Here is a 27,014-nt window from a genome sequence, read left to right on the forward strand (position 1 = left end):
GGGACAAAAATGCCCTTGTTGGGTTTCAAGCTTCCCCCAAAGGACAGAAATTCCAGGGGGCGGACTTCTGAAACCCTCCTGCAGGGAGGGAGATGGAAAGAGGCCTCCCTCCCTCGCTCTCTCCCCACTGCCCTGGGCTGACTCAAACATCCTTCCCTCAGTGGGACAACTTCTTCACATGATAAAGGAAATGCATGCTCACTGAAAATATAAACAAATAAGTTTGAGCAAGTCATAGTGTGTGAATTACAGAGAGTCACTGCCCCACCAAGCCCCAAGCTCTGGAGAGGATCCAGTTAACACTTGGGCATGTGGCCACCAAGGTTTTCACTGCGCCTGGAAAGATGCTGTTTCTGCAGCCACCTGTTGGTGCCAAGGTTGGGGGGAAGAGCTGAGAAAGAACCCAGGCTTTCGAGTCGGAGGGACCTGCCTGGGACTCCCAGGCCTGCCACCGCTTCCATAACTTTGCACACCTGTAAGGTGAAGACAGTCACACCAGCCTGGCTAGGGCACAAGAATTTAAAGCGTTATTGTTGTTTGGCTGCAAAGTCACATCCAACTCTTTGCAACCCCGTGGACTGCAGCATGCCAGTCTTCCCAGTCCTTCACTATCTCCCAGAGTTTACTCAAACTCATGATCACTGCGTCAACGATGCCATCCAACCATCTCACCCTCTGTCATCCCCTTCTCCTCCCACCTTCAATCTTTCCCAGAACCAAGGTCTTTTCCAGTGAGTCAGCTCTTCCCATCAGGCGGCCAAAGTATAGGAGTTTCAGCTTCAGGATCAGTCCTTCCAACGAATATTCAGGGTTGATTTCCTTTAAGATTGACGGGTTTGATCTCCTTGCAGTCGAAGGGACTCCTAACAGTCTTCTCTAACACCACAGTTCAAAAGCATCCATTCTTTGACCCTCAGCCTTCTTTGTGGTCCACTTCTCCCATCCACACACGACTACTAGAAAAACCTTAGCTTTGACTGGACGGAGTTTTGTGGGCAAAGTGGCGCCTCTGCTTTTTAACGTGCTGTCGAGGTTGGTCACGGCTTTTCTTCCGAGGAGCAAGCGTCTTTTAATTTCATTCAATGTGTGGATGCAGCTAAAATGCTACACAGAGAGCTGGGCGCGTGCCAAGGTCTCTTCTGAGATTCCAGTACAAGTCTAAAGCCCTCCGTCCTGACCCCACCCTTGTCTGTCGTGCCCAGGAGTGCAGAGGAGAGAGTCGAGGGGCAGGGTTGACACCTGAGGGGTGGTTCACCCTTCTGCCCATCTGGGAAGGTCTGGGCCTGGGGAGGGGCCCCGCCGACCATGAGGCGCCAGCGCCGGGTCCAGGACTCCTCACAGATCATGGCTCAGAGAAGCGGCTCTGTTGGTACGGAGGTCCCTCGTGGGGAAGGTTCCACAGGCAAATGCGGGTGGGACTTGGGGGTCAGGCAAAGTGAAACTGGGCCTTCCCCATAGAGCCCCACCGGGCCTCAGCACCTCACCTCCATACCTTTGTGCTCAGTCTGGATCCGCCTTTATTTAGAGCAGTTTAAGATCTGACTGTGTGGGTCACCACAAACTGTGGGAAATTCTTCAAGAGGTGGGAATACCAGACCACCTGACCTGCCTCTTGAGAAACCTGTGTGCAGGTCAGGAAGCAACAGTTAGAACTGACATGGAACAACAGGCTGGTTCCAAATAGGAAAAGGAGTATGTCAAGGCTGTATATTGTCACCCTGCTTATTTAACTTCTATGCAGAGTACATCATGAGAAACGCTGAGCTGGATGAAGCACAAGCTGGAATCAAGATTGCCGGGAGAAATATCAATAACCTCAGATATGCAGATGACACCACCCTTTTGGCAGAAAGTGAAGAGGAACTAAAAAGCCTCTTGATGAAAGTGAAAGAGGAGAGTGAAAAAGTTGGCTTAAAGCTCAGCATTCAGAAAACTTAGATCATGGCATCTGGTCCCATCACTTCATGGCAAATGGATGGGGAAACAGTGTCAGACTTTATTTTGGGGGGCTCCAAAATCACTGCAGATGGTGACTGCAGTCATGAAATTAAAAGACGCTTACTCCTTGGAAGAAAAGTTATGACCAACCTAGACAGCATATTAAAAAGCAGAGACATCACTTTGCCAACAAAGATCCATCTAGTCAAGGCTATGGTTTTTCCAGTGGTCATGTATGGATGTGAGAGTTGGACTGTGAAGAAGGCTGAGCGCCGAAGAGCTGATGCTTTTGAACTGTGGTGTTGGAGAAGACTCTTGAGAGTCCCTTGGACTGCAAGGAGATCCAACCAGTCTATCCTAAAGGAGATCAGTCCTGAGTGTTCATTGGAAGAACTGATGTTGAAGCTGAAACTCCAATACTTTGGCCACCTCATGCGAAGAGCTGACTCATTGGAAAAGACCCTGATGCTGGGAGAGATTGAAGGCAGGAGAAGGGGACGACAGAGGATGAGATGGTGGGATGGAATCACCGACTCAACGGGCATGGGTTTGAGTGGACTCCGGGAGTTGGTGATGGACAGGGAGGCCTGGCGTGCTGCGGTTCATGGGGTCACAAGGAGTCGGACACGACTGAGCAACTGAACTGAAGATTTGCGGCAAAACTGAGATGTTTGTGGAGTTCCCATCCCCCTGCCCCCAGTTTTCCTAATTATTAGCCTCTTACCTCTGTGTGGGGCGTTGGCTACAATTAATCAACTAATACCGATGCGTTGTTAACTAGAATCAGTCTTTGTTCGGCTTTCCTATTTCCCCCTGACCCCCGTCTCTGCCCCAGGACCCCATCAGGGACCCCACAGGGCCATCACACCTCTCTGGGCTCCTCTGGTCTGGGACAGCTTCTCGGACTTGCCTCATTTTCGTGAATTTAGCAGATTTGGGGGGGGCTGCTCAGGCTTTGGTTGAATGTCCCTTAACTGGGGTGTCTCATGGTGAGACTGGGGTGGGTGGTGGGCTTGGGGAGGAAGACCGCAGGGGTGCGGTGTCCATTTCAGCTGTCCTCCAGCGGCTCCTGCTATTGCCGGGACTTGTGACCTTGGCCCCAGGCAGAGGCCACACCTCCCCCGTAGAGTCCTCTCCCCTCCGTTCTGCACTTTGACCCCCTGGCCCCTGTCCTGGGGCCACCCATATGGAACTGTACACTTCGGCAGTGCCAAGCCCGTTCAAGCCTGGCACACAGTAGGTGCCTAATTAACCATCTCTGAACTGAATGGTGCAGGGAGATGAAACCCATGCTGTTGGCCTCATTAGGAATGAAGTTTTCCCTTGATCCTTGATTGGAGTCCCTCTTGGCTTGCGGTCTAATTAGGCTCAGCTGCTCCCTCGAGCCTGTCTCTTTGGCTCAGCTTGCCCACGACTTGGGGAGCTCCCAAGGTCCCCCACTCCCAGCCTCTGCCCACCCAGGAGAAGCACACCCCCAGCTGAGGGGCATCCGGCTCGCCCACAGACGCCCTGTTCTTAACCCCGCATAAACCTCAAAGTTGCACCGGCACGAAGATCCCCAACGTCCGATGAACCCGTGAGGGGCGTGGCCAGGACCATCCCCGCTCCGCCCCCGCAGCCCCAGGGCCCGGGGACTCCAGAGCCTCTAGCGCCTGCTCTACTCGGGCTGGCTCTGTTTTCCGTTGCCTGGGGTCCACAAAGGTCCATCAGCACAGCCTGTGAGTCTGCGGTGAGCCCCAGCTGCACACAGACCCCCTCCCCAGTGACCACAGAGGTTCCGAGAGGGGCAGAGCCTGTGCCAGGCCCCACCTGTGCAGGGGGACCCTGGCCCTGCCCATCGAGTGGGGAACCCCCTCATTTCCATAACCAAGGAGAAGCCAGGGGCTTTGCCAGTCCTGGTGAGCTGGGCAAACTGGTGTGGGGCAGGTCCAGGCAGGAGGGGCGGGCGTCATTGTTTAGCATCTGTATCCAACTTATTTGCGGCCCCAAGGACTGTAGCCCTCCAGGCTCCTTCGTCCATGGGGTTTTCCAGGTAGGAATGCTGCAGTGGGTTGCTATTTACTTCTCCAGGGATCTTCCCAACCCAGCGATCAAGCCCGCGTCTCCTGCATTACAGGCGGGTTCTTTACCGCTCAGAGAACAGGGATGGGAGGAGGGGTGGCTGTGCGGGCGTAGAAGGGCCTAGAGGAGCCATCCCACGTTGAAGGTCAGGAACAGTGGCGGTAAGGAGATACCCCTCATCCAAGGTAAGGAGCAGCGGCTGTGCTTTGCTGGAGCAGCTGTGAAGAGATACCCCCACGTCCAAGGTAAGAGAAACCCAAGTAAGATGGTAGGTGTTGCAAGAGGGCATCAGAGGGCAGACACACTGAAACCATACTCACAGAAAACTAGTCGGTCTAATGAAACTAGGACCACAGCCTTGTCTAACTCAATGAAACTAAGCCATGCCTGAGGGGCCACCCAAGATGGGCGGGTCATGGTGGAGAGGCCTGACAGAATGTGGTCCACTGGAGAAGGGAGTGGCAAACTACTTCAATATTCTTGCCTTGAGAACCCCATGAACAGTATGAAAAGGCAAAATGATAGGATACTGAAAGAGGAACTCCCCAGGTCAGTAGGTGCCCAATATGCTACTGGAGATCAGTGGAGAAATAACTCCAGAAAGAATGAAGGGATGGAGCCAAAGCAAAAGCAACACCCAGCTGTGGATGGGACTGGTGATAGAAGCAAGGTCTGATGCTGTAAAGAGCAATATTGCATAGGAACCTGGAATGTCAGGTCCATGAATCAAGGCAAATTGGAAGTGGTCAAACAAGAGATGGCAAGAGTGAACATCGACATTCTAGGAATCAGCGAACTAAAATGGACTGGAATGGGTGGATTTAACTCAGATGACCATTATATCTACTACTGTGGGCAGGAATCCCTCAGAAGAAATGGAGTAGCCATCATGGTCAACAAAAGAGTCTGAAATGCAGTACTTGGATGCAATCTCAAAAACGACAGAATGATCTCTGTTCATCTCCAAGGCAAACAATTCAGTATCACAGTTATCCAAGTCTATGTGCCAACCAGTAATGCTGAAGAAGCTGAAATTGAAAGGTTTTATGAAGACCTACAAGACCTTTTAGAACTAACACCCAAAAAAGATGTCCTTTTCATTATAGGGGACTGGAATGCAAAAGCAGGAAGTCAAGAAACACCTGGAGTAACAGGCAAATTTGGCCTTGGAATGTGGAATGAAGCAGGGCAAAGACTAATAGAGTTTTGCCAAGAAAATGCACTGGTCATAGCAAACACCCTCTTCCAACAACACAAGAGAAGACTCTACACAGGGACATCACCAGATGGTCAACACCGAAATCAGATCGATTATATTCTTTGCAGCCAAAGATGGAGAGGCTCCATACAGTCAACAAAAACAAGACCAGGAGCTGACTGTGGCTCGGATCATGAACTCCTTATTACCAAATTCAGACTCAAATCGAAGAAAGTAGGGAAAACCGCTAGACCATTCAGGTATGACCTAAATCAAATCCCTTATGATTCTACAGTGGAAGTGAGAAATAGATTTAAGAAGAGATAAGAAAGCCTTCTTCAGCGATCAATGCAAAGAAATAGAGGAAAAGAACACAAGGGGAAAGACTAGAGATCTCTTCAAGAAAATTAGAGATACCAAGGGAACATTTCATGCAAAGATGGGCTCGATAAAGGACAGAAATGGTATGGACCTAACAGAAGTAGAAGATATTAAGAAGAGGTGGCAAGAATACACGGAAGAATTGTACAAAAAAGATCTTCACAACCCAGATAGTCATGATGATGTGATCACTCATCTGGAGCCACACATCTTGGAATGTGAAGTCAAGGGGGCCTTAGAAAGCATCACTACAAACAAAGCTAGTGGAGGTGATGGAATTCCAGTTGAGCTGTTTCAGATCCTGAAAGATGATGCTGTGAAAGTGCTGCACTCAATATGCCAGCAAATCTGGAAAACTCAGCAGTGGCCACAGGACTGGAAAAGGTCAGTTTTCATTCCAATTCCGAAGAAAGGCAATGCCAAAGAATGTTCAAACTATCGCACAATTGCACTCATCTCACATGCTAGTAAAGTAATACTCAACATTCTCCAAGCCAGGCTTTAGCAATACGTGAACTGTGAACACCCTGATGTTCAAGCTGGTTTTAGAAAAGGCAGAGGAACCAGAGATCAAATTGCCAACATCCACTGAATCATGGAAAAAGCAAGAGAGTTCCAGAAAAACATCTATTTCTGCTTTATTGACTATGCCAAAGCCTTTGATTGTGTGGATCACAATAAACTGTGGAAAATGCTTCAGGAGATGGGAATACCAGACCACCTGACCTGCCTCTTGAGAAATCTGTATGCAGGTCAGGAAGCAACAGTTAGAACGGGACATGGAACAACAGACTGGTTCCAAATAGGAAAAGGAGTATGTCAAGGCTGTATATTGTCACCCTGCTTATTTAACTGCTATGCAGAGTACATCATAAGAAACACTGGACTGGAAGAAGCACAAGCTGGAATCAAGATTGCTGGGAGAAATATCAATAACTTCAGATATGCAGATGACACCACCCTTATGGCAGAAAGTGAAGAGGAGCTAAAAAGCCTCTTGATGAAAGTGAAAGAGGAGAGCGAAAAAGTTGGCTTAAAGCCCAACATTCAGAAAACGAAGATCATGGCATCTGGTCCCATCACTTCATGGGAAATAGATGGGGAAACAGTGGAAACGGTGTCAGACTTTATTTTTTTGGGCTCCAGAATCACTGCAGATGGTGACTGCAGCCGTGAAATTAAAAGACACTTACTCCTTGGAAGGAAAGTTATGACCAACCTAGATAGCATATTCAAAAGCAGAGATATTACTTTGCCAACAAAGGTCCGTCTAGTCAAGGATATGGTTTTTCCAGTGGTCATGTAATGATGTGAGAGTTGGACTGTGAAGAAGGCTGAGCGCTGAAGAATTGATGCTTTTGAACTGTGGTGTTGGAGAAGACTCTTGAGAGTCCCTTGGACTGCAAGGAGATCCGACCAGTCCATTCTAAAGGAGATCAGCCCTGGGATTTCTTTGGAAGGAATGATGCTAAAGCTGAAGCTCCAGTACTTTGGCCACCTCCTCATGTGAAGAGTTGACTCATTGGAAAAAACTCTGATGCTGGGAGGGATTGGGGACAGAAGGAGAAGGGGACGACAGAGGATGAGATGACCGGATGGCATCATGGACTCGATAGACGTGAGTCTGAGTGAACTCCGGGAGTTGGTGATGGGCAGGGAGGCCTGGCGTGCTGCGATTCATGGGGTCGCAAAGAGTCGGACACGACTGAGCGACTGAACTGAACTGAAGCAACATGGGACCCTCAGGTGATTTGGACAGAAGCCCCCACTCCACTCATCCAGGCCGGGAGAGGGGTGGGGCTCCACTTGGGTGGGGGTCTCCTTGAACTCTCTTATTTCATGACCTGCAGGTGGGGTCTCTTTGAGGGCACAGTTCAGGGGACACCAGCCAGCCTCACCCATAGAAGGAGAGGGGCAAAGAGGGGTGCTGACAGTACCCCAGTGGGGCCCGCCTTCACCTTCGATGGCTCCCTAGGGCCCTGGAGATTCCTACACGGCCCAGCAGGTTCACGAGGGTTGCCCAAGGCCCCCTGACGACCCCACCTGGGGTGGCGCTGTCTGCACTCCGTCACACCCGCAGCGCCTTCTGCAGGGCCACCCCGCAGGGGGCTCCAGTCACTGCCATAGGCACCCCTAAACTCTCCACCCCACTGGGGGGCTCCACAGGCCCTACCCCTAAAGCTTGCACACTGTGACTATCACGGTCACTGTGAGTTTTAAAGACATGTTCCTCCAAAACAGGGACCGTGGCCGTGGCCCACTGCAGGCTCACAGGCAGGTGCTCACTGGACTGGGAGGGGACTGATGGCAGCTCAGACGGCGACCCTCATGTTACAGGGGAAACTGAGGCAGAGAGAGAACCCAGCTGGTAAGCTGGCCACATCTGTCCAGCCGTGAGCCAAGCCCAGAGTGACCCTTGGGTTCTGCCCCCCAGGAGGAGGAGGTGACCCCAGCAGCGTGCAGAAGCAGAGCCCCGCACCCGAGGACACTCCAGACCGGCTGCACCCCGTGGCTGACAGCCCGGAGCCCGCCTCCATGGGGGCCTGCCTGGAGCAGCCCACTCTAGGAGGGGACAGGGAGGGGCAGGCTGCCCAGTGGGATGGCGTGGGGGAGGGCTCCCCCAGGGGAAGGTCCTCGCTGACCCTCAGGGTCCGAGTCACACTGCGGCCTGTGTCTCTCCTGGACACCCACGGGCCACAGAGCGTCTCATGGCTGCTGCCAGTCAGGGAGTCCGGGCCTGAGGGGGCAAGGTGGGAGAGGAGGGGGCCGGCAGTGCTCCGCCAGGACGAGCCCACCCCCACCATGGGCTGCGGGGGCCAGGCGCCAGACCTCCAGCCTCTCTGAGCCCACGTCCTTCCGCAGAAGGGCAGCAGCAGCCAGCCAGTCCGTGGGCGCTGGCAGAGAATTCCAGTGGGATTTTAGTCCCAAGTCCAGCGTGCGGCCCCCTGGGGCAGAGTGGCCGTGAGTCGCGGAGGGGTGTGGGGGCAGGAAGTAAGGCCAGGACAGCCCCCCTCCTGGTCCCCCCCAGAGGGTGGCCCCAGGCCCTCCCCCCACAGGGACGTCCCCAGCCCCCAGGAGCTGCTCCGACACACAGCCCCCTCTCCTGGGAGGGGCAGTCCTGTGGGACGAGCACAGGCTGGCACTGGAGCCTAATTCAGGCCACCTTGCTGCCCCAAACTTCCGTCCCCCGCCTGCCACGTGCAGATAGCACTCGTTTCTGCTCCCCGGCTCCGCACCGGTGGGCTGAGACCCAAGGACCCCCCACCCCCAGCCCACCCTGAGGCCCTGCCCTGGTGGTGCACTTGGCAACACCCAGTGAACCCAGCAGACAGACGGACATGACCCTGGCGCCAAGGGGCACGACCTGCCGAGCAGGTGAGTCCCCATGCATCATCCTGCTTGGGGCCCGGTGACCCCATCCCCCTCGCCTCGCACGGATGGGGAAGCCCGAGGCCCAGCGAGGGCTCCAGTCAGAGAAGCCCGGCCTCCTCCGAGCCCAGGCTCCGACCTGCCCTGGGCACACCCCCGCTCCCTGACCCCCCACCTCAGGGGAGCTGGGGCAGCAGAGGCCCCGAGTCTGGTCTCGAGGCCACATGAGCCCCGAGGCCAGCGTCGCGGGTCAGAGCCCGAGGCGCCCTTCTGGTCTCGAGGCCACGTGAGCCCCGAGGCCAGCGTCGCGGGTCAGGGCCCGAGGCGCCTTTCTTCGTTTTCTTCTGGCAAAATTCACAGCTTCCTGTTTCCGAGATAAAAGCCTCTGAGAGGCCCATCCCCACAGAGGCAGCGCCAGCTCGGAGGAACTTCTTGTGAATAAACCAGAAGCAGGCGGAGGAAATACCCCCACAGTTTCACCACGATGCCAGGGTAGACATTTGGGGGAAATGTGTGAAGGGCAAGACAAACCAGGGCCGACTCTGGTTCCAGAATAAAGCTCCCTGGGGACCCCACAGCCTGAACTCATTCTGGGGACTCAGCAGCCTGCAGGCGGAGTCCAGGGCAGGAGGGTGTGCAGCCAACGGGGCCCAAGGTGCCCACAGCATGAGTCCCCCGTAGGGGCCATGCAGGCACTCGAGCCCGAGCCAGGCTGGGCAGCTGCCCCCACACCCTCTCCTGGGAGAGCGCCGGGCCTCGGTCTGCCTGACTGCCTAGTGGGAGCGGCCAGCAGTTGCTGGAACAGCCCGGGGGGCGCAGGAGGCCAGCCTTGGGAGTGTGGGTGCCCTGCCCAGTGTCACGGGCCTTCCGGCAGGTCGGGCACCCACAGCGCTCGGCCCCGTGGACTGGCCAGGAGCCTGTCCCCCCTCCGTCACGGTGAGTCAGTGACTCAGAAACCCCGCCATTGGGGCAGCCTGTGTCAGCATTGCTAAGAAGGGACGCCCCGTGACCCTCCTGGGAGCCCGGCCCTCGGGCCTCTTCCTGCACTGACCGGCAGGGCGAGCGCAAGGCCGGTGGAAAACACATGCCCCCGGCCCAGCCGAGACGGGCTCCCCACTTCAAGTCACTGGTCCCGCAGTTGTCCACAGGCTGGGGCGGGGGCGCATCCAGGGCACCAGGCAGGTGGGCGAGACGGAGGGGAGTACAGAGAGGGGTGAGGGCAGAGGGTGTTGGGGAGTCGGGGTGAGAGCCGGGGGCAGGTCCAGGGGGCTGTGCAGCCAAGAAAACAGGGTCAAGACATCAAGAGCAGAGACAGAATCCGGCCCAGAACCACAGCCCCATCCCTCGGGGCACTGGGCACACTCCCAACCTGAGCCCAGGCCCCGGGCCCCCCGCTGCCAAGGAGCGGCATGGGAGAGGAGAGCTGTAGCCCAGGAGCGGGGTGCCCAGGCCCTCCCAGAACGTCCCAGGGCCCACCACAGGAACAGGGACAGACAGACATGGAGAGCAGGCTGTGAAGAGCCCTTTGCGAAAAGTAGCAAGTGGATCCCAGATGCTGGGAAGACAGTGTCCACCCTGGCCCGAGAGTGACCATCACCGAGGGCCCTGCCAGTTTCCAGGGCCTGGGAGGCCCTCATGCAGGGGCAGGGCCATGTGGGGGGGCAGGGCCGCACGGGCCCTCAGCACCTCGCAGTGGGCTGGCCAGTTCTCAGCCCCACCCCTAAGACTGATGGGAACAGCAGCCAGAGGCCTCAGTGGGCCTCATGCAGGGCCCAGGCCCCGGAACGCGGGGCTCCGGAGGATTTTCTGCCGTCCCGGGGCCTCTGGAGGATTTTCCGCCGTCCCGGGGCCTCCGGAGGATTTTTCTGGAGGCCGGATCAAGGTGGCGTTCACATGTGTGGACCCAGCACGTGGCTCGCTAAGTGCTGCCTGACCTCTTTCCTGGACGCCTCGGGGCCCCCTCGGGCCCAGACTCCAGCTCTACTTCACACCCCAGGGCTCCTCTGGGGTGCACTGAGCCCCAGGTCCCCCACGACCTTGGCCTGAGCCCCTCGACCTGCCTCTGTCCCCCGCCCAGGGCCACACCCAGAGAGATCAGGCTGCAGTGTGGTAGCCCGTGTGGGGTGGGGTCCCAGAGTAAATGGGAGCTGGGGAGTGAGCCCCGACCAGGCGCCCTAGAGGTGAGCAGCGGCTGGGACGGGGCAGGGCCTCTCAGGATGGGCACTCTGGGCAGGAGCCCACCGAGCCGGGCAAGGAGGGGGACACACAGTCCGCTGGGCGAGGGAGGCAGATTCCCCCTCGGGGGTCACGCCCAGGGCAGAGATGTAGGCAGTGAGCCTCGGGGCACCAAGGTGCTAAAGGAGGTGGGGGGGTGCGGCCCAGCCAGGTCCCGGGGGCCTCCGCGCATCCTCAGAGGGCGGGGGCCAGAAATGGAGGCCCTGAGGTCGGATCTGCGGGCTGCAATGGGAAGGACAGGAAGGGACGGCCAAAGGTGAGTGACCGCTAGAGCCGACGGGTCCTCAGGGCAGGGCTGAGGAGGCCGAGTGGTCAGACTTCAGGGGACCCTTCCTCCTTGACACTCGTTTTGGGGGTCACCAGGATCACTGGGCAGGGGGGATGGAGCCCTCCTGCCCTGGACGGGACCCCCGCTCCGTGAGAGGCCCCGGGGGTGGGGAAGGGTCCCCAGGGGTCCTGTTTTTCCAGTTCTCTACAGGCCCCAAAGGGATCCGCGTGCCCGGTGCGGGGTGCTGGGGGGAGGGCAGCCCTGACCCCCGGAGGCTGCCCCTGGCCGGGAAGGACGCCTGCTGCAGAGCCGCTGCTCGTCCCACTGGTCCTGGGACCTCAGACGCAGGTGCTGCGGCCTGCCACCTGCGGGGAGGCTGTGCTCTCCCGTGTCCTCTGCCTCTGAGGAGGGAGCCCACCGGCCTTGCCAGCGAGGCGTTGCTGGAGTCTTGAGCCGAGCCTCCTCTGAGTGCCTGCCCCCACCCTGTGCCCCACTGGGCAGCCGCTGCCCCTCCAGGGAGGAAACCGAGGTGCAGGGAGCATCCCCCTCTGGCCCCACATCCCAGCCCCGAGGCCCCGGGCTCCCCACACTGACACCATGCAGGCCCAACGCCCCAGCTCGGAGGAGCAGCCAGTGGGTTCTGGTGGGTGCCAGCCTTCCACAGACATCGGCCCCTCGCTCAGAGGTCCTGCCCTCCCTCCAGGACCGACACTGACCGGGGCCCCTGGAGCTGGGCACCCTGCTCCCGGGACGGGCCAGAGCCACACCACACTCCGGGGGATGGGGCAGGGGGCGCCTGGACAGCCGAACTGTCCGGGAGAAGAGAGCAGAGCCTCGGCGCCCATCCCAGGGGGCAGGGGGTGCTGGGAGTGTCCCCAGATCCTCCGGCCCCTGCCTGGCACCCACCGAAGCCGCTGCCTTCCCGGGGAGCCACGGGGCAATTTTTAAAGAGAAAACCTTCTTGCGAACCACAGAGAGCAGAGTAAGGGCCCAGAGCCGGGGCAGGGCATAGAGAAGGCGCCCTGGCGGGCGTCTGGGCCTCACGTGCCTGGCCTCATGGCATGGGCTAAGGGGCTAAGGACATGCCGCGCTGCGGCTGGGTGCCCTCTTGCGTAAGCAACCCTGGCAGAACCTGGCCCCTTCCCACCTGCACGGGGCGGGGGCCCTGGGAAAGGAGGAGGCAGAGGTGGGTGAAGAGGCAGACGGAGGCCATCTGGGCAGGCAGAGCCCTGGGCCCCCAGGCACGAGCAGGGTGGACCAGGGTGAGGGACGCAGATGCCCAGATGGGCGGGCATCGTCAGAGGCCTCGCGGTAAACGAGCCTCCAGCGCGGGGCCAGAAGCCTGCCTGCCCGTGGCCGTGGGGGCGGACATGGCCTCCTGACCGCCTAAGGTCCGGCAGTCCCTGCGGCACCCCCCCGGTGGGCCAGAGCTGCACGGCGCGGGGATCGTCTGCAGGCCCAGGGCCCCCCTCCCCGGGCAGGGCCTTGGCACACCCAGGCTCTGAGGATTCGGGGCCCCAAGGACCTTCTGCTTCAACTGCATTAGGCCCTCACCCTTCCGACTTGGAGCTCCACATTGCTCTGAGGCTGAGGCTGGACTCCCAGGCTGCTCCCTGCTGAAATGCAGACTCAGAAACGGGGCCCTGGGCCACGGCCCCTCACAGCCGCTGGGAGCAGTGCCCCAGAAGGAAAGTCCCCACACCTTGTCCCAGACCACGTTTCCCTCCAGGCCTAGACGGAAGGCCCTTCTGCACACAAAGTCTTAAAAAGCTTCTCTCTCTTTTATTTATTATATTGAACACTTTTTGCCTGTGTTTTCTTTTTGGTAGCTTGTGGATCTTCTTTGTGAAGTGTCTGCTCAAACTTTCTGCCCGCTTTGTTGCACAGTGTTTTGAGTGTTTCTATCATGGAATTGTAGGGTATCTCCCTAGATCGTGGATAGCAATTCTCTGTCAGACCCACCTTTTGTAACTAATGCCTCCATACCTAATGAGCAAAACTTTAAATTCTGATGAGATCTAATTCAACTTTTTTTCATCTTTTCAGTTCAGTTCAGTCGCTCGGTTGTGTCTGACTCTTTGTGACCCCATGGATAGCATGATAGGCCTTCCTGTCCATCACTGCCTCCCGGAGTTTACCAAAACTCATGTCCAGTGAGTCTGTGATACCATCCAACCATCTCATCCTCTGTCATCCCCTTCTCCTCCTGCCTTCAATCTTTCCCAGCATCAGGGTCTTTTCCAGTGAGTCAGTTCTTCCCATCAGGTGGCCAAAGTATTGGAGTTTCAGCCTCAGCATCAGTCCTTCCAATGAACACCCAGGACTGATTACCTTTAGGATGGACTGGTTGGATCTCCTTCAGGTCCAAGGGACTCTCGAGAGTCTCCTCCAACACCACAGTTCAAAAGCATCAATTCTTTGGGACTCAGCCTTCTTCACAGTCCAACTCTCTACTGGAAAAACCATACCTTTGACTAGATGGACCTTCGGTGGCAAGGTAATGTCTCTGCTTTTTAACAAGCAGTCTAGGTTGATCACAGATTTTCTTCCAAGGAGCAAATGTCTTTTAATTTTATGGCTGCAGTCACCATCTGCAGTGATTTTGGAGCCCAAGAAGATAAAGTCTGTCACTGTTTCCACTGTTTCCCCATCTATTTCCCATGAAGTGATGGGACCGGATGCCATGATCTTCGTTTTCTGAATGTTGAGTTTTAAGTCAACTTTTTCACTCTCCTCTTTCACTTTCATCAAGAGGCTTTTTAGTTCCTCTTCACTTTCTGCCATAAGGGTGGTGTCATCTGCATATCTGAGGTTATTGATATTTCTCCCGGCAATCTTGATTCCAGCTTGCGCTTCTTCCAGTCCAGCGTTTCTCATGATGTACTCTGCATAGAAGTTAAATAAGCAGGGTGACAATATACAGCCTTGACATACTCCTTTTCCTATTTGGAACCAGTCTGTTGTTCCATGTCCAGTTCTAACTGTTGCTTCCTGACCTGCATACACATTTCTCAAGAGGCAGGTCAGGTGGTCTGGTATTCCCATCTCTTTCAGAATTTTCCACAGTTTATTGTGATCCACACAATCAAAGGCTTTGGCATAGTCAATAAAGCAGAAATAGATGTTTTTCTGGAACTCTCATGCTTTTTCAATGATCCAGGGGATGTTGGCAATTTGATCTCTGGTTCCTCTGCCTTTTCTAAATCCAGCTTGAACATCTGGAAGTTCACAGTTCACGTATTGCTAAAGCCTGGCTTGGAGAATGTTGAGTATTACTTTACTAGCATGTGAGATGAGTGCAATTGTGCGGTAGTTTGAGCATTCTTTGGCATTGCCTTTCTTTGGGATTGGAATGAAAACGGACCTTTTCCAGTCCTGTGGCCACTGCTGAGTTTTCCAAATTTGCTGGCATATTGAGTGCAGCACTTTCACAGCATCATCTTTCAGGATTTGAAACAGCTCAACTGGAATTCCATCACCTCCACTAGCTTTGTTTGTAGTGATGCTTCCTAAGGCCCACCTGACTTCGCATTCCAGGATGTCTGGCTCTAGATGAGTGATCACACCATCGTGATCATCCAGGTCATGAAGATCTTTTTTGTACAGTTCTTCTGTGTATTCTTGCCACCTCTTCTTAATATCTTCTGCTTCTGTTAGATCCATACCATTTCTGTCCTTTATTGTGCCCATCTTTGCATGAAATGTTCCCTTGGTATCTCTAATTTTCTTGACGAGATCTCTAGTCTTTCCCATTCTATTGTTTTCCTCTATTTCTTTGCATTGATCACTGAGGAAGGCTTTCTTATCTCTCCTTGCTATTCTTTGGAACTCTGCATTCAAATAGGTGTATTTTTCCTTTTCTCCTTTGCCTATAGCTTCTCTTCTTTTCTCAGCTATTTGTAAGGCCTCCCCAGACAGCCATTTTGCCTTTTTGCATTTCTTTTTCTTGGGGATGGTCTTGATCCCTGCCTCTGGTACAGTGTCAAGAACTTCCATCCATAGTTCTTCAGGCACTCTATCTATCAGATCTAGGCCCTTGAATCTATTGTCACTTCCACTGTATAATCATAAGGGATTTGATTGAGGTCATACCTGAATGGTCTAGTGGTTTTCCCTACTTTCTTCAATTTGAGTCTGAATTTGGCAATAAGGAGCTCATGATCTGAGCCACAGTCAGCTCCCGGTCTTGTTTTTGCTGACTGTATAGAGCTTCTCCATCTTTGGCTGCAAAGAATATAAAATAATCAGGGAAGAATTTGGTATGTTATGCTTACTGTTCTTTGTGACCTGGGTCGTCTTTCTCTCCCCCTTGCTTCCTTTCTTGCCTCCCTGCCAGGTCAAATTATACCCTTATGCATTTCCTTTAACAGCGTCATAGTTAAACATCTTCTCTCTCGATCGGGAGGGCTGTCTTCTGCCCTAGTTCTCTTTTGCCCTGGCTGCCAGGAGGCTCAGCCCTGTAGTCCAGGCCAAGCACACAGTCACGCTGCTTGCTACCTCCGGACCCCGCCCCTCAGGGCCAGCGTGGCCTTCTCCTGTCCTGCCTGTCTTCCCTGACATGTGTGTGTCCCCGGCAGACCTCCTCAGCCCTTAGAAGAGGGAGGTGGACTCAGGCTTCATTTGTTTAAACTCACACACAAAGGAGCTATGTCCACCGGGGAGGCTGACGTCCAGAAGGGCCCCACACGAGCTCAGGCGGGCATGGGTCCCGGGAAAGGCGGTCTGGGTGTTGCATGTCAAAGAGGTCTGGAGAGAAAACGAAGACAAAGGACCGTCTCTCAATCACCAACAGCCAAGTGGGGGATGGGCAGTGGGGAGCTGGTCCGCATGGCCCCCTACCCTCTACAGGACGGTTCTGCTTTCCTTTCCAACTGGGACCCCCAGCATCCAGGACCCCCAGCACCCAGGAACTCCGCATCCAGGACCCCCAGCACCCAGGAACTCCGCATCCAGGACCCTCAGCACCCAGGACCCCCCGCATCCAGGACCCCCAGCACCCAGGACCCCCAGCACTCAGGACCCCCCGCATCCCGGACCCCCCGCACCCAGGACCCCCCGCATCCAGGACCCCCAGCACCCAGGACCCCCAGCACCGAGGAACCCCCGCATCCAGGACCCCCAGCATCCAGGAACTGCGCATCCAGGACCCCCCGCATCCAGGACCCCCAGCACCCAGGACCCCCAGCACCCAGGACCCCCCGCATCCAGGACCCCCAGCTTCCAGGACCCCCAGCACCCAGGACCCCCAGCACCCAGGACCCCCAGCACCCAGGACCCCCAGCATCCAGGACCCCCAGCACCCAGGAACTCCGCATCCAGGACCCCCCGCATCCAGGACCCCCAGCACCCAGGACCCCCAGCCCCGTGGGTTCCAGAGCCTCCTCTGCAGCCGCCTGGAGGGCAGGTCCTGGGGACAGTGCCCGGCCCCGGGTCACAGTGGGGGCGACAGCTGCCCTCGGCCCCCAGAGGGGAACAGAGGAGAGAGTCTCCCTGCCCCATTGGCACAGTCTTGTTTCAGGGAGCGGCCAAGCAGGAAAATAACATGAAGAGTTAGTTGCTCAGTCGCGTCCGACTCTTTGCGACCCCATGGACTGTGGCCAGCCAGGGTCCTCTGTCCATGGGGTTCTCCAGGCAAGAGTACTGGAGTGAGTTCCATGCCCTCCTCCAGGGGATCTTCCCACCCCAGGGACTGAACCTGGGTCTCCCGCATTGCAGGCAGATTCTTTAGGAACGCCCCCTCCCAGGGAGGGGTCCTTCCCAAATTCGGTTACGATGTAATGGTGAGGAACTGGGGCTGTTCTGTCAGGAGCACGATCCCCGTCCCCTGTACTGGTTCCCAGTCCCAGGGTTTTAACGCCCTGTTTCACCAGCCCCGGCATCTGGGGCCAGCAGCCCCGGGATCCGAGTGGGCACCGTCCAGCATGGAGGGGGAGCCCAGCTGGCCCTTTAAGAAGAGGGGGCTGCTCCTGGCACAGCGCACAGCTGGCCCCGCCAGAGACGGGCACGTTCCTGGTCCTTCTGGAAGGCTGAGTTGGAAAGGAGACAAAATGTTCTTGCACAGCTCAGTAAACAAGCCTAAAGTGTTTTGAAAGCCTCTGCCGACAGAAAGGACTGTGAAGTAAATGCAAGAGTTGCAAAAGAAGGGCCAGCTGCTGGGGGTGGGGGTGGGGGGCAGTGGGGAATGTGGGCGGGAGGAGGGCCTCCACGCAGCCCACTGCCCGCTCAAGGCGCCCCGTGGGGCCGGTTCCCGTGCGAGCCCGTGCTCCGGGCCACAGCCTGCGTGTGCAGACGCGGGGGCCGCGTGGAGGCCTCACCGGGAGGATGCGTGTCTATACACAGCTCTGGGAAGGAACACAGAGTATGCCAACGCCTGTGGGTGTTCTGTGCCCGTGGGTGTGCCCCCGTGTCTGTGCGTGTGGCTTGCCGGCGGCACACAGCAGCTCCCGACTCACCCCACCCCTTCCCGAGGAACCCAGCTGGAGCAGACCCAGGTTAGCACCACCCTCAGAAGGAAGCAGGGAGCCCGGCTCCCCAGGCAGCTAATTAAGGGAGACATGGTGTCTGAAGGTGAGACACGGGCGGGAGGCGAGCCTGGTGGGAAGGCATGCTCCAGGGCCCGGACCTGCTCACCTGCTGGTCTCTCGGCTCCTCCGGGAGCGTTTTACGCAGTAATGATGGTGCTGAGGGCCTAGACGCTCCCAAGGGGCGCCCCCGGGTGCTGGGGATGCGTGGCCTCAGATGCCAAAGGCTGACTTTCCTGGCAAAGAGCAGGAGCCTGCCCAGCTCAGCCCCTCCCTGCTCAATCCACCTGGGGCTCAGTCTTCTCATCAGTAAAATGGGCAGAACGCCACCTCCATCCCAAGACAGAGACGAGAGCCCACGTAGGGGCGAGGCGCCCGCAGCAGAGCAGCCTGCCCCCACCCCTCCCCACCCCTGCCCTCTCCCACCTCTGCGCCATGGACGGGAGGAAGGCGGCCAGGTGGGGCCCTGGCCTTGGAGTTCCCTGGGACCATCAGCCTCACCCTGGGGAGGAATCACCCCCCACACACCGCCAAGTCCACCATCCTCCCCGCTCAGGAGCCTCGAGGGCTGGCTGTCGGCCTGACTCAGGACTGGGCTGTGGAGGGACGACACTCCACTCAGGCTGGCTGGCCCCGGACAAGCACACACCAGGGCAATGCACGTACTGCAGGGCCGGGGTGACACGGTGCCCTTGGGGCTGTGGCGGGGCCTTGGGGAGGACAGCGAGGCTTCTGGAGGCCTGAGGACCAGGGAGCGGGTAGGGGGAGCCAGGGGAAAACAGGAAGACCCGGAAAACAGGCTGGAACTGCAGGCAGCGCCCAGTAGGTGCTCAGCGAATGCCTGCTGGCTGACTGAGTACACCGTGTGGGGCGGGAGGGAGCAGAAACCCCCGGCACGTGGGTCCCTCTAAGTCGTGGGGCCTGTGCGCCTGGCCCCATAGCTCAGTCCCTCCTTGCCCAAGAGACTGGGGCTCCCAGGCTCGGTGGCCGGAGAGGGGGTCCCCCGCTGCCTGCTTGTGTGTCTCAGAGGGTTGCAACAGCCTCCCGAGGCTCAGGGCTTCCCGCCAGCAGCCTCTCTGTCCTCGCCACAGCGGCCAGGCAGCACGGGAAAAGCCAAGGCCCTGAATTCCTGCCCGCACCCCCGGGGCGGCCCCGGGGGGCCGGGGAGCGTCCTCCAGCCTGGCTGCAGCGGGCGGAGTCCCGGCCAGGAGGCCCATCTGGGAGCTGGGCAGCAGGGAGGGGCCACGGGGGCTGCCAGCCAATGCCAGAGCTGCCAGGCCCTCCACCCCTCGGCTGGCGGGGACTCCCTGGCCGGCTGGGCCTCCGGGCACCTGTGAGCCAAGCCGCTCTGCAACAGCAAGCCAAAGGAAGCCACTTTCTCAAGTGCCTGGGAGAGAGGGGGGGGACACTGGCGTTCTGCTCCCCACTCCCGGCCCGCAGGAGCTGGGACAGCAGAGGGCGTGGGGGCGGGGGGCACACCCTGAGCTGCCCCCAGTGCTCGGCCCCGGGGCCCGCGTGCGATGCACCACATGTCCAGGACCCCTCTGTAGGTCCTGTGCAGGTCCCGGCATGAGCAGCCCGCCGACGCTGCGTGTGTGCCCCACGTGTCAGGAAGAGGACGAAGCCACGGAGTGTCGTCCCAGCCGAGGCGAAGCCAGGGTGAGGGAGGAGCCGTGGTGCGGCCATGCTGGCCTCTCAGGGACCATGCCCCAGACCGTGGCAGCCTTCCTCCCAGGCTGACCGCTCCCCCAGGGGCCAGGCTGGGTCTCCCAGAGTGGCCATACGGGACCTACTGTCACTGTCCTGAAGGCCACAGACACCGGGTCGGGGGCGGCCTCACGTCCCCCGAGGAGGCTGTGGAAGGCCACCTAATGCGTCCAAGGCCACGCGGTCAATGGGTGGACAGAGGGATGCGAGCCCAGGTCTGCCCCTGCCCCCAAGGACTGAATGGCTGGGTCACAGGCCGGGCAGTCGGGCCCGTGATCCCCCAACTGGAGTGGTCAGTCACTCCGCCCAGGGGAGGGGCGTGGGCACTCCCCAGCCAGCAGCTCCAGGCCTTCCCTCCCAGCTGACGCCTAGCATACCTGCCCCTCTACCCTCGGGGTCCAGAAGGGCATGTCAGCGTTCACCAGGGGGGCTTGGCAGGGCCCTGCCGTGCACACATTTGAGGAACAGGGCCTGCCCAGCACAGGACTCGGGGGGCCCGGGAGATGCTGACTGGGGCTAGACAACCTGCAGTGGACATAGGGTTTGACCTGAACCCAGGTGGCATCACCGACTCAGTGGACATGGGTTTGGGTGGACTCCGGGAGTTGGTGATGGACAGGGAGGCCTGGTGTGCTGTGGTCCATGGGGTCGCAAAGAGTCGGACATGACTGAGCGACTGAACTGAACTGACCTGGATGCCCGAGACCTCTGGGGACCCCATTAACACCTCACGGAGCCCGTGTTCCTGGAACAGCTTCCGGAAGCCTTGGGGCAGCTGGGCGTGTTCCCTGCCCCCAAGGGAACACAGAGCTTCATCTTCTGGGGCAGGGGGTCTTGAGGGTTTGGGGACAACTCCATAAGACAAAGCCACCAAGTCAAAGAGCCACTTCGGCTAAAGGGCAGGGAAAGCCCAAGTCCTTGCCCTCACCCTCCCTGCTGGGCATTTCTCACTGGGTTCAGCGGACTTCTGAGAGCCCAGGGTCCCACCTCCATCCCTCCCACCTGCAGCCCTCACACTAATTTCCAGCATCACCTCCCCAAAATACGCTGCTGGAGGTCCGCTCCCTCACCACACAGCCCTCCTTGGCTCCCCGTTACCCCCGCACGAATGCTCTCATGCTCCCAGGGCCGGACTCCTCCCCAGCTCAGCTCCCCACACTGAGGTCACGCCTCCTCCTCCTCCTGGGCCTTCCTCCCTGGGGCCCTGGGGATGTCTAGTTTTGCCCGGAGGCACCTCCTGGTCTGCCCCACTCCCCTCTTCGCAGAGGCCCAAGCACAGTGCCCGGCCCCTCCCAGCTCTGTATTCAGGCTGGTCTGGAAAGCTCATTCATACTAGAGTGGGATGACCTAAAAGTGCCTTCGGGGTGAATTTGCTCTGGAAACACACTACTGTTTATCTGGAGCTCCTAGAAGTCACCCTTGAGCCAAAGGCCCGGAAGTTTAGGTTTCAAGTTGGGGGGCACTCTTCTGCCCCCCTCGTTTCCAAGGCCCACAGTGGCCAGCGCCTCACGGGGCCCCTCCTGGAGCTGGCAGAAGGGCTGGATCAGGCTGGCAGGAGTCTGCTTGCACTCCAGACAACCCCCCCCCACCTTCATTCCCAACCCGAGGCTTAGGGCCCTCTGATCCCGGACGTGCCCCTGGGTCGTGGGACTCCAGGAACCAGAGAGGGGTCCCACAGGAAGGGTCTGGTGGGGAGTGGATCTCAGGCCCCACCACCAGGCAGGCGGGGGAGGCCGCAGGCCCCGAATTCCAGGCTAATTGGCGTCCGGCAAAGCACACTCCTCGACTCCGGCCTGCTTCCCTGCCAGGTCTGCACGCTGACCACAGCCCCCACCCCGACAGCCCCCCAAACCCGACTGCCTGGGCTGCCCCAGGAAGCCTCTGACCGGGCTCTCTCCCAGCCGGCAGGCACCACAGCGGCGGGGCTGCGGGCCTGAGAGATGTGTCTCCCTGACCTCGGGGCCAGAGCATTGCAGCAAAGCCAGCTGGAGACAGAGGCGGGCTCCGGAGGCGTGCAGGGGAGATTAGAGGCGGCTCGTAAACACTGATAGCAGGACGCGTCTGCGCTGACCCAGATGCGGGGATGGGAAGCCCGGCTCCGGGCAGAGCTCTCCCCCGGGAATTGCCCAACTGGACTGTTGCAAGGGGCTAGGATTCCAGGGTCGGCCCTGCAGACGGCCGCTTGGGCCGGGCCTCCCGGGCCCTGAGCACCGCGGGTGCGGGGACAGTGGCTGCCCGGCACGGGGAAAGGCCAGCGTCCCTGGGCCCCACACCCTGCAGTCTGTGGCTGGGGCGATGGGCAAGAATCAGGCCTCTGGGGCAGCAGCAGCTCAGGGCTGACCATTCTCATCCCAGGACAGTCCAACATGCCCCCCACTTGCCCCCAGGAAATACGGAAGACCCAGGCCCACACCTGACAACCACGGGCCCTGGCTGCAGCTCCACAGCCCTGGCCCAGTGGGGCTCCCCAGCCCACTCCCGCCCCTCTACAGCCCTGCTGTCTCCCACCATGTGGACCCTGGGGCCGGGGGTGGAGGCAGGTGACCGCGCGGCCCACAGAAGTGGTCTTAAACTTGCCCCAGCACATACCCTCCGGCCTTGGGAGGGCCCCCTGGGCTCACGAGGACTCCGGAGGCCACGCGCCCCGGCCTCACCTGCCTGTCACACGGGGCAGCCTGGCCCCCTCCACCCGGCCCTGCCTCACCTTCCCGGGCAGGGGGCAAAGCAACCCCACTCCTCTAAAGGCGTTTACCAAACCCCTCCTTTTGTTCTACAGAATTTACTTTCTTTTTTGGTCCAGCCACGGTTTCCGAGCACTTTACAATAGGTGCGAGGCCAGGAAGCAGAGGTTCCCGCCCCACCCTACGGGTGAGGGAGTGGGGAAGGGTCCAGCCAGGACCACAGAGCCCCCGGTTCAAGCCCTTCCTCCTCCCTCCTCCTCCTTCCAAGCGGCGCCCTGCCCATCAGCCCAGTAGGGCAGCCCCTCGGGCCTCGCACCTCCTCTGAGCAGCCCAGCCCAGGGTGGCCCAGCCCCAGCCGGAGCAGACTGGACACAGGCCCACAGCCCTGCCGGAGGACGGAGGGCCGGGAGCCCCGCAGCGACGGTGCCTCCTGGCCCCCGTCCCTTTCGAGGTCAGGGTCCTCCTGGATCCAGGGGCACCGGCCGGGCGGCCATGGCTCCTTTCACACAGCCCTCTGGCTGAGGGGTCAACCCCAGAGGAGGCGCCTCCACAGCCAAGGAGCCCCCAGTCCCCACCGTTGAGAGGCATAGCTCCCGCCCACAGTGCGGCCTGGTGCTCAGGCTCCCTGCTGGGTTCTTGGTGGGAACCCCCAGCACACGCTGGCCTCTAAGCCCACCTCCCAGCTCAAGCTACCGCTTGATCACAGATGCCCAGGCAGGAAGCAGAACCTTCTGGAATGCTCAGAGGTGACGGGCCTGGCTGACAGTCCCGCTCCCCAGCCAAGGCCGTGCTCAACGATGGGTCCAGGACCACCGGCTGGCCCGTCCCCAGCAGGACCCGTGTAATCCGCCCAGAGCAACGCGGCTAGTTAAAAGTTTTATTGATTGAACACAATTGAGTGTTAGCAGTGAAAGTTCCCCTGATGTAACCCACTTTTTCTTAATGGGTAATCTCAGCCACTCAAGTTTGTATGTTAAAGGAGCTTTAGGACAATTTAATAGCTCATAAAATTTTATGGTCCCAGTTGAAATCAGAGTGATAACTCTGGCCTGCACAGAGATAGTTTGCTAAACGTCTCTCATCTATTTCTTCCCCTGTTTATTGGAAAGCTAACATCTGCTCCACTATGAGCGGAAAGAAAAGGGAAGGAAAATGCCGATCCATTTTTCTAGAAGGGAGGTGAGAGATTCGGGCCCTCCTGGCAGCATCTTATGTTCCAAACACACGATTTTCCTTTAAGTCAAAAAGAGGTTCAAGAAACCAGCTGACCCGCGGTTCACAGAAGGAACGCCCTTGCAGGCACAGGGACCCCTGGGCGGCCGCGGAGCGCCGGAAGTCTATCCAGGCCGCGGCCGTGTCCCAGGGCCCCAACCCAGGGAGCCCATTAAGAGGCACTGCCTGCTAACTGATAAACGCCCACTGTGCACAGGTCCAGGAGGCCCACAAGGGCCAAGGACAAGAGTTCACTGCCTGCGAGGAGCTTCCCTCCAGCAGGGGAAACTCTAAACGGACTCTGCGCCCGGCGGCCCTGTTCATGACTTCTGGGAGGCGGTGGAGGTGGGACCGGGGCTCCAGGGGTGAGCAGGAGCCAGAAGCAGGGTCCGAAGGACAGGAGAGCCTGAAGCCCCAGCTGCAGCCCCAGGCAGCATCGCCCAACCTCAGGGAGCCTCAGCTTCCTTGTCCTTCAAGTGGGAATCACACAGTGTTGACACCTACCTCTCAGGGTCCGTGTCGGGGTAATATCAAGTGAAGCGAGTGGAATGCAGCCAGACCTGGGGCTTCAGACACATCCCCAACAAGAAGGAAGCTCGGGGAAAACAACGCGGATGAACCTCAAAGACCAGCTCCCAGGCGAGAGAAGGCAGGCCACGTGTGGCCAGGAAGTGTCCGGCATAAGGGGCCCCTCGAGACAGAAACCCGACCGGGGGTTGCCAGGGCTGGGGGGCGGTTCCCTCTGGGGTGATGACAAGGTCCTGGAACCAGATAGAAGGCTGGGAGCACAACGCTGTGAACGGGCCGAACACCGCCGGACGGCCCGCTGGCAGAGGCTCATTTTATGGTATGTGAATTTCACCTCGACGGAAAGTGCTCTTCAAGAAAGGAATGTGTGTTGACAAACACGACGTGTGGAAAGATCGCCGGGCCGGACCCCAGACACGCTCCCCTCCAGCCCTGGGAACTTGCAGCCCGGCCGGCAGTGCCCGGCGGAGCCTGGACTCAGCAGGCACTGGGGAGGGTGGCCGTCAGCTGCCCCAGGGAGGGCGCTGGAGAGGCCTGCGTCGGGGACTGCTGGAGGGCTACTGTACATGAAAGGCGCGATTTATGGGGGCTCACTAGAGAGAGAGAAACACTCGCTTTCAGGCACACTCGCCACACCTGCCGGGGAGCCCCTGTCCTGGGGGCCGCGGGCAGTGGGAAACCCCTGCCTCACCTGCCCCAGCCCCTGGGGGCGCTCTGCCCCTCTGCCCCACCCCCCAGTCAAGCCCCGATCCTGGCTCCTCTGGATCCCTCTAGATCTCCGATCCCAATCCCACCGAGAGGGGACGGGGAGCTGGGGCTGGGCGTCTCTGCGCTGCGACCAACCCCCCACCAGCCCGCAGGCACCCTCGACACAGTGTGAGCCCACCTGCCTGGGGAGAAGGCGGCCCCACCCGCACCCGCGGAGGAAGCTCAGGCCACAGCAGCTGACGTGGAGGCGGTGCTGGGCTTCCCCCCAGGGGCCCGCTCCCCGGACCGCCTCCTGGGCTTCTGGCCACCAGCGTAAAGGATGAAAAGAGGCCACGTGCCTCCTGGCACAGGGGAGCATCCATGTGGGGGGAGGGGCAACGCTGTCACTCAGAACGCAGGTGCCCGAGGACCACATGGGCACTCGGCCAGGTGAGGCGCGGCCTGACTAACCGCACTGCCCGGTGGGACCCCAGGGTTCAGGGAGGCCGTGAGCTGCAGGTGCCCAGGTCTGCCCAGACCAGGCTGGGGGTTGCCCAGGATCTGCGGTATCACTTGACCAGCAATACACATACCTACCGAGGAACCTACAAAATCTTCAAATTCACAAACGCTCTGACGGGTCCATGACCCCGCAAAGCAAGCAAGCGTCATGGAAAGGCGCTTATGATCCCTCCCAGCCCATAATAACCTGCACAGGAGGAGGAGAGAGATTTGCTGAGCGCCTGGCTTTTCTTGGGGTGGGCTTGCCATTTTCTCCAAGAAGTGGGTTCCATCAAATCCGGATGCCCAGACTGCTGAAGCACGGGGCTGGATGGCCCAGCTTGGGCACCACATGCCGGCTGCCCCTTCCCCTAGTCCTGGTGCCCGGCTCCAGCGCCGGGACGCACCCCACCAGTCAGGTCCGCGGTGACCTTACGCACGGCTCTGGTAGTAGCAGCAGCCCGCTATCCACTCTGCCCACCCAGTCCAGAGCCTGCAGGCTCCATGCCATCCCCGGGTCACCTCCTTGAGACGGTCCCACCTGAAGAAGCCCCCCCGACCCTGGCCACAGGTGCGTCCCCCCGAGGCCCGCCGTCAGAGCCCCCAGCAGCTCTCCGGTCGCTCCGCTCCGTGCTCCATCTGCGTGTGTCCCCCGCCCCAGCCTCTGTGGGGCCTGACGCCTTCCCCACTGTGTCTGCCAAGCGCCGAGCCCCGAGGGAGGTAAATGTTGAATGGGGACTGGATCCCGAAACAGCAAGCGCTCGAGATGCAGACGCCTCAGTTTGAACCCCAGCCCAGCTGCTGCGTTGCCACCTTGGTTGAGCTGGTCACTTCGTCCTTCTCTTCCATAGACGGACAGCGAGACAGCGAGATGCACGGACCATCACTCTGCCTGCGGCAAATCTCAAGAACGAAAGGATTGTTTTAGGAGGTCTGGAGACCAGCTCCACCCCAAAGAGAAGAGCTGCAGCTAACTCCTCCGATGTGTCGACAGGAGTGCCTCGTGGGCACCGAAGTAATCAGATCACAGGAGGAGCGGGGGCGGGGGGGTGAGGAGGGTAATTGAATAGCAGAGAGGAGGCCAGGCCAGGCCAGGCGTCCCGTGGCTCATTCTCGTCATCTACGTTTCTAAAACAGCCCCCAGTGACACACTGCTATTCTCTCATGACTTCTAAGATGACGCTGAAACAGCACAAAGCCATCATCGTAACAACTGCACTTACTGAATCCCTACTATGTGCCATGAAGCTCTCAAGGTGGGTCTTACTCTCCCACTTTGCAGCCGCGAAAACCCCGGCCATGCGGGCCCAGCAGTGAGACGAGGCTGGGGCCAGACCCCAGGTGGGCCTGGGCGGGAGCCGACCGCCCCCCCTGCGCCACCGCTGGAAAGCCCCCACCCCATCTGCAGGCGTCCACGCAGCCCTTCCCCGTCCAGCTTAGGCCTTGCCCTGCTTTTTATTTCCAAGTCTGGTTACCACAGATGCAAAATGAAAAATGAGCCAATAACCCGGTGACTCTGAGCCAGTCGGTGTGAAATGCAATCACCGCGGGAGGACAGGGCGGCGGGGCCAGCCAGACGGATCACGCGGGCGGCGCAGGGAGAAGCCGCCGCCTCGGGCTCCCAGAGACAGCGGCAGGAGCACAGAGAGGGCTCACTCTGAGGGTCAGAGGGGCCCCGGCCGGGGCAGGAGGGACCCCGGCTCTGGCTGGGACGGCCTGGAGCGGGG

At 59.0% G+C, this 27,014-nt stretch overlaps 1 protein-coding gene across 1 annotated transcript; it reads left to right on the top strand.

Moving 5' to 3' along the window:
* The first annotated feature begins 16,097 nt into the window (after nucleotides 1-16,097).
* LOC138073981 (uncharacterized) lies at nucleotides 16,098-17,400 on the top strand. Its single transcript, XM_068965990.1, has 2 exons — nucleotides 16,098-16,908; nucleotides 17,321-17,400. The coding sequence occupies exons 1-2, from the start codon at nucleotides 16,098-16,100 to the stop codon at nucleotides 17,398-17,400; spliced, it is 891 nt and encodes a 296-aa protein (XP_068822091.1).
* Nucleotides 17,401-27,014: the final 9,614 nt, after the last annotated feature.

This window comes from Capricornis sumatraensis, chromosome 1, assembly GCF_032405125.1.
Source record: "Capricornis sumatraensis isolate serow.1 chromosome 1, serow.2, whole genome shotgun sequence".
Taxonomy (NCBI): domain Eukaryota; kingdom Metazoa; phylum Chordata; class Mammalia; order Artiodactyla; family Bovidae; genus Capricornis; species Capricornis sumatraensis.